This window comes from Podarcis vaucheri (assembly GCF_965113315.1).
Source record: "Podarcis vaucheri genome assembly, chromosome: 3".
Lineage (NCBI taxonomy): Eukaryota > Metazoa > Chordata > Lepidosauria > Squamata > Lacertidae > Podarcis > Podarcis vaucheri.
Window position 1 is genome coordinate 73,604,648 of NC_138761.1, and position 9,754 is coordinate 73,614,401.

The window sequence follows — 9,754 nt, forward strand, 5'->3', positions numbered from 1 at the left end:
TTTGTTACGGCATAACCTTTTTAAGTCCAGAAAAGCTTATGCAACAATAAGGTTGTTACGTCATTAAACATAAGGGCTTGTTTTTGCTGCTTCATACTACCACAACTACCCCTCTGGAAATCCTGTGGTTACCCAGATGTCAAACATACTAAACGCAATGGCACTTGCTTACAGATATGTGTACTACGATGAATCCTTATCATTTAAGCAGGGGCAAAACTAGGTCCTATCGCACCCGGGTCAAATACCCATATGGCACCCCCCATGTGCATTAGCATACACACACAGGCTGGGAGCCTCAATTGCACCCCTCTGGTGGCTTCACTACAGCAAGAAACCTGGCTAGCCCCCCCCCCCCCACATGCAGCTACTGCTCTGCTTTAAAGTATTTTGTTTTAAACTCAGTCAGGCTTACTTCCAAGTAGCATAGCATGCATAGTGTTAGGCTTTATGCACACTTTCTTGGCAAAATAAAAAAATTCCTTCCAGTAGCACCTTAAAGACCAACTAAGTTAGTTCTTGGTATGAGCTTTCGTGTGCATGCACACTTCTTCAGATACACTTCTTCTGTGTATCTGAAGAAGTGTGCATGCACACGAACTCATACCAAGAACTAACTTAGTTGGTCTTTAAGGTGCTACTGGAAGGAAGTTTTTTATTTTGACTATGGCAGACCAACACGGCTACCTATCTGTAACTTTTTTGGCAGTAAGCTGCACTGAACTCTGTGGGACATGTTTCTGTTGGAGCAGCCTCTCAGTAAACACATTTGCTTCACCTCCCCCCTCAGTATATAAAAAAAGTGTGCTAAAACTAGCCAAGCACATGGATAATAGGGTTTTACATATTTGAGAATAGTATCTATAGTGGCTTATCTTTCTGTTGGGGGACCAAAGTGCACCATCACATGCAAATCAGGCTCATTGTTTTATTTAAAGCTCTCAAATCAAGACTTTGATAATGTAAAAGAAGGCGCAAGTTGGCAGCCTCCAGGCAATGCTTGGTGTAGGTTTATAAGTGGCTCTAAGCATTATTTCAGGAGCTTTGCTGAAGTGATGCTTGAGTCAGTATTTTGCAACATGTTCTTGGAGGTTCTAAGCATAACACTTTGAAAACAATTATATTTTATGTTAGTTCTCTTTTCAGCTTATGTTCTTGTTATGCAAGCCCTGCAAGCCTTCCTAGCAAATAGACAGGAAAATGCTGTAGAGCAGCCTTTGCCAACCTACTGCTGTCCTGTTATCATTGGATGACAACTCCCATCAACCCTGACCATTGGGCTAAGCTGGATGGGGCTGATGGGAATTGTAGTCTAAAACACCTGAAGGCCAGCAGCTTCGTGAAAGCTGCTGCAGAAAATTACATTACAGTCAGGTTACAGTAATACTTCAAAAGAGAACTCTCACAGTATCATTAGACTGGGAGGTATCAAGTGATCATCTGGTGCTCCCAAGGTAATATAAACAGCTAGGAGGTTTGTCAGGCCAATTTCCCCCCAACACCTCCTTCGACATTCCATGTTGCCGTGCCGTTTCATTCTTGCTCCTTTTTAATTTGCAAGCCAATATTTTTCTGCAAGCTTGGGGCGTCTGCCAAATGTGTAGAAACCCTACCTTATCTGTGCGTGGCTCCATTTTGCTGTCCTGCTGATAAGCACGGGACTACCAAGCTCATTATTAGATATAGCAATGATGAAGCAAATGAGAATATGGAGACACATTTCTTCACATGTGATCTGTAATTATATCAGTATATTATTATTTCATCGTAGACATTGTAATACTTATGTTACCTTGAATGGTAAAATTGACACCGAAAGGCAAAACAATCTAAGCAGAATGGATATTCTGAGCTGGGGGTGGGGGGTGATTATATATAATTAGCAATTAACTGGAACACAGGGTACATGTTTATTTTAATTTGAAGGTTAAAACAGTGTCTAACCACAGGAGGCGAACACAATACTAACTCTTAATCTGTCCTTGTGGTATTGACCAAACAAGCACAAAGAAAAACAAAGCCATTTTGCTATGCTTGTTTGTTTTCAGAAACAAAGAAACAAATGCATATCTAGAATCACTAGCAAATGTTATGCATGGGATGGCGAGGGCACAGGACATCTCTCTGACCAAAAACTGGAGATTGTGCTTGCTAAAGTTCTTTTGCAGCTGCTGGTGTTGCAATTATTAGATTCATAGGAGCTGAAATGATAAAAGCAGATGGTTAATTGCTCTGTTTTTTTCCTGTTCAATCTTTTGCACTGGCAGTGCTTTCAAAAGAGATTCTAGTTAGTGTGGAGGGGAAAGCAACATTTATGTTTGCACATTGATATATATATGTTTACGATCAATAAAACACAAAATTATGGATATCATATGTGTTTCTGACAGCATGCCACATCTTATCCAAGTTAAGAAGCTGATGCAGAAAGTATAGATGCTGCAGGATATTTCTAATAATGGTGAATGTACCAATGATGCCCAATTCCTTGTGGGAGTGAAGCATAGCATGTGCGGAAGGAGAAAACACTTATTACATGTTTACAATAAATCCACTGCCTGTTCAACATATAAGATATAAATTTCAGTCTGCCTTTATGCTTGAAGACAGTAAACATTTATTTTATAACAAAGATTATAGAAGTAAAACTGTAAAACAAAAATTGCTTCCACACTTGAGAAGAATCAGGAAAGGGTTGACATTATTTCTTCCTCAGGCACAGCCTTCTGCTTTTCTGAGGCCAGGGATGTTAGACAAAGGCCAAAGTCCAGCATGTCTGGTGGACATGCCTCAGGCCTTACATTTACCTGATAGGATTTATTTTTTCCTTTAAATATCAGTTCCTTGCTGCACAACATGCTTTGCTGAGTTTTGGAAGTGGCTAATGGTGCAGTGTGGTCTTGTGGCGAGCGGGGGGTCACTGAAAGTAAAAGGGCTTGTGAGGAACAGGGACTTAGCTGCGTAGTTCCTGATTTGTGAAAGATGACACTACTTAGCACTCAGATTTAGGGTCCAGTTCTCCTATATGTGATGTAAACAAACCATCGGTCACAAAGAGTTCTCTAAAACAACGGTATACAACAATAAGAAGGTCCGTTAATTGTCATCTCTCAACTACAGTCTTTAGAGCAATGTGGAGAATTATCTGCAGTAATAACCTGACTATCCTCTGAAGAAGAGTCCACTGCCTTGGAGGAGGTGGCATCCATAGGAGGGGCGCCACCATCCCTTTCAATGTGTGGATGCATCTCAGGTTCAAAGGCCTGATCAATACTTCCTCTGTCACTGGCTTCTCCTTCAGATTCTTCTGCCATTTTGTCTTGGGACTCAGCTGCGTCTTCTTCTTTCTCGTATAAGAAGTTGCAAATCATGTTAGGTCTGCTGTATGAGAAATCTTTGTCCTTAAGCTCTAGCCATTCCACACCACCACCTGACAGAGAGAGAGAAATCAGGAAGAAGATGAGTTGGGGACAGGATTTTAAAACTTTTTAAACTACAGTAGTATTAAATTCACTAGTCACATCTATTCTTTCTCTCTCCTTTTCCTTTGGTCCCTTCCCCTTTCTTTGTCAGTGCCTTGATTTAGATGGTAAGTTCTTCAGAGGAAAAGAATGAATGTCATTCTATAAAGCACAATCTATGTTAATGGTTGCATATAATCACCATCAATAGGAAGTTTTAGGGTTAATCATGTAGCAGTAGTTAAGGAATACATTCATATACGCCATAAGAATACCAGCTGAGGTAGATGGGGACATAAGGAGTTTAGCACATATTATTGATAGCAAACTTATAAACAGGCCTGGTATGTTACCAAGTCAGGGCCAGGATTTAACTGGGATCACTAAAACAAAGTACCAGAACCACAACTCCTTGTAGGCTCAGTTACTTCCAAGTGGAGTAGAAGTGGTGCCAAGAGAGGGTATGTTTATGAACAAGGGAGGTTAGAAAGAAGTGAAGCAATATACAGGAACTGTGCAAAGGAGGGTGGTGAAGCAATGCATGACATGTAGAAATCTGGTGAGCATGCAAAATGGGATTTCTAGAAGGGGAACTATAGAAAGCAACAGCAATTTTCTCAGAACCACCTATGTTCTCTTCTCCTTCCTTCTTTTCAGTCAGGAGTGTCCGTGTCATGTTCAGCTTCTTCATTGTGTGGCATTTATATTTTAGCTGTATTTTTTGGTTGCCTTCTGCATCTAGTATAAGGAAAAATTACAGATTATTTTTAAGTGGTAACTTTACTCTTTGCAATGTTCCCCCTGCCTAAAGTTCTCTTGAGCTTTTGAAAAGCTTAGAACAAAAGTCTTCCTTACCATGATCTTCATTTTCTTCAAATACCAAACAGGTACGAAGAGTATCTGGGAATGAAAATGAACATTTTGTTAAGGAAAGTGCAGGTAACTTTTTAAACGAATAACACTCAAAAGAGCGGTATCTACTCTTGTTAAGCAATAGATTTAGAAGATAAGTGTATGAAAAGTTAGGGCCAGAAGAGCTGATTAGTTCATACAAGGGACTTTTGTTTGCTTGCTTCCTTTTTTCTTATTTAATCAGTTTACACCAATGTCATATTACAAACTTCTCAAAACTCCTCTCAATCTCAAAAGCAATTTGCAAACAGATATGGTAGCTAAAACTTGGATGTGAAAATTGTTGTCTGCTTTTAGTTAATGTTAACATCTCCTATGTTTGTATTTAGGTGTTTTTACTGTGATGTTATTTGAGAATTTATGGGTGAGATCCAACACTATGCCAGCAGATGCAACAGGACTTCCCCTACCTCATCTCCCCGCTGTGCTCCTCCCCTGCTTCCTTGCAGATTTTGGGTGCGTGGGGGGAGGGGCTGCAGGAGGAAGGATAATTTCCCCAACCCTAAGCAGATTTTGGGTGCGTGGGGGGAGGGGCTGCAGGAGGAAGGATAATTTCCATTTGTGCAAGTTGAAGTTCATTGTGCAAGCAGGACACTTGAACTGGATATCAGCCTAAATGTATTTGCTTTTTCTCTGTGTGGAAAAACAGCAAAGGTATACTACTAATAAAAAATAATTCTGCCTTGGCTCACATGACTAGTTTTATTGTGCATTGGATCCTGGCTTATGAAAAGAAGTATAGTATTCATAAAATATTTTCTTACCTTCATATTCTCCAGCAAAAACATATCTGTCTACTTGCAAAATGGGCCTCTCTGTGTCTACTCCCTGCAAATAATAAAAAGAAGAGTCACGGCTGCATTTAACAAAAAGATCATTAAATGCAAATACCTCCCAAGTAATTTTGACTCAAAGCGCAGCCTAAATTGCTGAAGTCTGTAACGCTTATGAAAGGTTACAGATATCATTGTCATTCACAAAGAGCATGCAGTCTCTATTTTGACAGTGTTTATGTACCCTAAACTGATCAGAACTTCCCACTTCGTGTGCACACAACAAAACGAAGATATGCACATTCTTCATACATGACAGTACTTCCCCCCACAACAACCGCAAACCAGACTATAGTAAGCAAAACACCTATATTGACTTTTGTAGGTTCTGAATAGAGGTTTGTTGTTCTTAACAAAAACTGCAAAGATGGAAATTTGTATTAATCACACTCACCAAAATCTTACACTTGTTATCACATTTTTCCAGAAAGTCTGAATCAATTATTCCCGACAGCTCCACCATGACCAATTGTTCCTGGGGGCAGAAAGTTTTTAAAATGTATTTAAAACAATGTATTCATAAACTCAATCTCCCTTTCAGTCCAGCAGATGGAGCCCATCTGCAAATATATTACTGCTATACAACCACTTTCCAGGAGCACATATACAAACACATCCACCCAACCATCAACCTCTATGTTGAAATTGCATGCATTTATATTTTCAACCAAGTTTGTGATGCTATGGGAGAGCAAGACATCCACACCTTCTTCTCCCCTCCAAGTTTCAGTAGGTTGGATATCTCACATTAGTTAGTTTTGCTCTAATGCAATGAAAGTGATGTGCATCTTTCTCCAGTGCCAATTTGCAGCTGCAGCTGACTATTTCAAGTCTTATATTTGTTTCATTAAAAAATAAATAAATCTGTTGCCTTTACTTAATGGCTTTTCAAAATGTTTCACTGCTCTCACCAACTTAGGACATGGAAACAAAATCATAACAAATCAGTTTAGAGTAAGTATCAACTTCTGATTCTGTATTCCTAAGTAATGCCCACTAGAACTGTTACTAATAAATATGCACCAACATATGCAAGAGGTAGACGAAAGCAATTCTGCTCTTCTGAGTTATAGTAAAAGAAACATAAGATGCATTCACATTTACCGTCTATTTTCAAACACCAGCAGTTTACTCCCACTTAATTCCAGCAGTAAAGCACTTCACTATTGTACATTCTGCACTGCCATTTCAACCCAGAGTAAACTAACGCTGCCTCTTTCTGCTTTTTTCATAGGCTGACATAAAAAGTACTAGCACTCCCACATTTTCTTCCAGCACCAAGTAGGGGAGTATGCAGGAGCTATATACAGTTGGAAAGTAGGTACTGTACACTCTACTCCTTAACCATTTACATACAATGTTTCAATCATCCTTAGGGAGACAGCATGAAAACTACTGATGGAAGATGCTGCTGTAGTTACTGTCACTGCTGGCCCAGAGTAACTCCTGCGGAACAGAGCCATGTTCAACACAATATCCAGCAGTAAAATGCCTGCTGAAATTCATTAATGTTTATTATCAAAGTAATAAAAGGGCACGTTTTTCGCCTTTCCTTTGGGGCTATATTCCAGGTGTACAACACATGCTTTGCCCGTAGAAGGGCCAAGTTCAAAGCCGCATCTCAAAAGTTATGGAGCTGGGAAATATTACTGTCTGAGATTGAGGGGAACATGGACTTCAGGGAGGTAGACAGACTGTATTCTGCCGGATCAGGACGGGAGCATGTGACCTTCCAGACTCGCAACTCCCATCAACCCCAGGCACCATTGCCATTGGGATGGATAATGGGAGTTGTAGTTCAGCAGCGGCTGGCACTCTGCACATGAACCAATATAACCTGACAGCATGTATAAGATATACATGTATTCTTTTATACCATGAAGTAATCATTTCAGTGATACTGGATATGGACCGGTGGAGGCAGAAGGCTTTTGAATATTAGGAGATCCAAGTGTTGCACCTATTTCACTACAGAGAATGGTGCTCCAAGACTCTCTACTTCAGGCATCCCCAACTTTCGGCTCTCCATATTTTTTTGGACTACAATTCCCATCATCCCTGACCACTGGTCCTGTTAGCTAGGGATCATGGGAGTTGTAGGCCAAAACATCTGGAGGGCCGCAGGTTGGGGATGCCTGCTCTAGTTTCACTTCGCAACGGATGGAGAGCTGAGTCATGGCATTAAATGCTGGCGATGACAAGACTAATGCCAGGAATCGAGTCCGACCGAGCTCAGCAGAACTTATTTCCATGTTCCATGCGTGTGTATCAGGTTGCCCTGAGGAAGCGCAATCCCCATCACCCATCCGTAGGCGTCAGCCCGGGACTCCCAACGAACCCGCGACGCTGCTCCCACGGCTCTCGGCGCCACAAAGAAAGGCCCAGGCTGAACCACTGGCAGGCCGCTTTCCCTGCTCAGACCCCGCATCGGGAGGGCAGCCGGCAGCCTCGTCGCGAGGTGAGCCGCGGAGTAAGCCCGCGGGGTGAGGGGAGAGCCCATTCTTGCCACCCACCTCCACCTCCACCTCTTCCCCGTCGCGGGGTCCTTCCGCGGCCTCCATGCCGGTAGTGCCTCAACGAGTGTCACGTGATCCCCCTGCCGCCGCCGCCGCCGCCATCTTACGCAGGACCCTTTCGGCAAGAGCAGCGCCTCTGGTTGCTGCAAGGAGGACTCTGGGCAGGGACGGGAGAGCCGCGCAGTTCGCAGGCTTGGGGCGGCGGCTTCTGCTCAGAAGCAGCCGAGGGGGAGACAGGTACAGTTCAGGCAGTCTAATGACCCGACCAAGCGTGTGGGGATATATATATCCTGACCTATAGAGAACTTTGGCGGGAGCAGGAAAAAATGCTCGCTTGTATCTTCCGCCTTTTTAACATAAATGTGGTTCATTTCGCGGCTTTCCTGCTGTTTAGCGAAGTCCTCTCTGTTAACGACTGTTCTCTTCACTGGCCATCCTCTCGTCCCGGATACATTTTTAAATTTAAAGTATTTATATTCCGCTTTGCGTATAAAACTGCAAAGCACGGTGTAAAAATTAAGCCGCCCACTGTGCCATAGTAATAAAAATAACAAGACGTACATCCAAAGGAAACGGACAAAACCTTAATGTTAGCTGCGTAATTTAGAACTAAAATAGGCGTTTTAAGAAGAGCTCTCTTGTTCATTTTTCGCACCAGGTCATCAAGTATTAAGGTCAGTAGGCTGCTTTTTAAAATAGCAGCTGCTGGGAACACAAGCCAGTCATCCGTCAAACTAATTCTTCTAATCGTAACATTGCAGTTTCACCTTCTCTTTTGATAAACTCTGCATGATCTCAGATGCACTCTCCCTTTTATCTTGATGTAAGCCATATACTGTATAAATAATGCTCTGAAAACCTGCACCCCCTACTAAACTATGTATTTTAATTACACTATCTTGCTTCAAGACTTAGAATTTTAGCAGCACACAGGTAAATTAATCTCATAAGTTTTACACAAGCAGGGAAATAATTTAATACTGTTTCCTTGGTGAAGACAAGAGGGAGTAATTAGCAGCCGAGATTTCAGTACTGTACTAGTTCAACTTCATGAAACACAAAAACCAAACCAAGGCTGGTATGGGGTGTTACATTCATAATAATAAAGCTGGTTATTCATTTATTTGTGATGAGATACATACTTGAAGTGGAGAATTAACACAAGAAATGAGAGGATAAAAGTTGATGTTATTTTATTAATGCATATTTGATATTAAGCAATCTCATTTTGATTTAGTCAAGAATGTTACCAGTAGTGGCAAAGCCACAGGTATCATACACTTAATGTTACCTGTATAGGGTGTTTAAAGGCAACTTGTGTACACAACAATGTAAGGGTATTGATATAAACACCATTACTGTTATGGATTCTTAAGTGCTACTCCACAACAGGTTAGCAATACCTCCAAGATGTTGGTCTCTATTATCTATGTCCAACAGCAACAAGTTTCAAAATAAGTTCTTACCATCTATAATTTTAAATTTGCTTTTTTCTGTTGCCTGCCAGCAATGATTCAGTCTTATTATTTATTGCATTTATAACCCACCTTTTTTCTCAGATGAACTCAAGTTCGTGTACATGGTTGTCCCCCTTATTTAATCCCCACAACCACCCTGGGATGTAAGTTAAGCAGAGGTAGTGATTGGCCTAAGGTCACCCAGTGAGGTTCATGGCCAAGTGGGAATTTGAATCCTGGTTTCCCAGGTTTTAGTCGGACACTCTAACCACTACACGCTAGCTTTTCACACCTTATAGTCGGTCATCTACTGCATTTACCACTTCCTCTGTATGTCCACTCCTCTCATTATCAGAGCACTACCTATAATTGGATCAAATTGCAACCAAGTGTTGAGGTACCTTAAAGAAATACAGTAACAGTTTTGTTAAGATCTTTGTGGACCAGAAACCACTTAAGATACATGAAGTGGTAGCCTCAGATACAGGCACACATACATGTGTAGACGATGGCAAGATTAGGGCAGAGGGATTTAAAATGTAAAAAGTAGTGGCAATTCCAACTTTGTTGCAGGC

The 9,754-nt window shown here is 41.4% G+C and overlaps 1 protein-coding gene across 2 annotated transcripts; it reads right to left on the reverse strand.

Moving 5' to 3' along the window:
* Positions 1-2,593: 2,593 nt before the first annotated feature.
* GTF3C6 (general transcription factor IIIC subunit 6) lies at positions 2,594-7,893 on the reverse strand. 2 transcript variants are annotated; one of them, XM_082216831.1, is made up of 6 exons: positions 7,720-7,893; positions 5,601-5,681; positions 5,138-5,201; positions 4,317-4,361; positions 4,089-4,199; positions 2,594-3,430 (listed from the first exon to the last, which is right to left on the reverse strand). In XM_082216831.1, exons 1-6 carry the CDS (start codon positions 7,765-7,767, stop codon positions 3,111-3,113), a joined length of 669 nt encoding a protein of 222 aa, XP_082072957.1. In that variant the 5' UTR covers positions 7,768-7,893; the 3' UTR covers positions 2,594-3,110. The 2 variants fall into 2 exon arrangements, with proteins under 2 accessions (XP_082072957.1, XP_082072956.1); XM_082216830.1 differs by lacking the exon at positions 7,720-7,893 and adding an exon at positions 7,545-7,679.
* Positions 7,894-9,754: the final 1,861 nt, after the last annotated feature.

What these genes read in the sequence shown, in the direction of transcription:
- GTF3C6 (XM_082216830.1), bottom strand. Translation starts at nt 7,634, where the DNA reads ATGCGGGGTCTGAGCAGGGAAAGCGGCCTGCCAGTGGTTCAGCCTGGG. An exon ending in CCGTGGGAGCAGCGTCGCGG is followed by an intron (nt 5,682 to 7,544) that starts GTTCGTTGGGAG and finishes TTCTGCCCCCAG; the next exon opens with GAACAATTGGTCATGGTGGA. An exon ending in TTTTGCTGGAGAATATGAAG is followed by an intron (nt 4,362 to 5,137) that starts GTAAGAAAATAT and finishes TTTCATTCCCAG; the next exon opens with ATACTCTTCGTACCTGTTTG.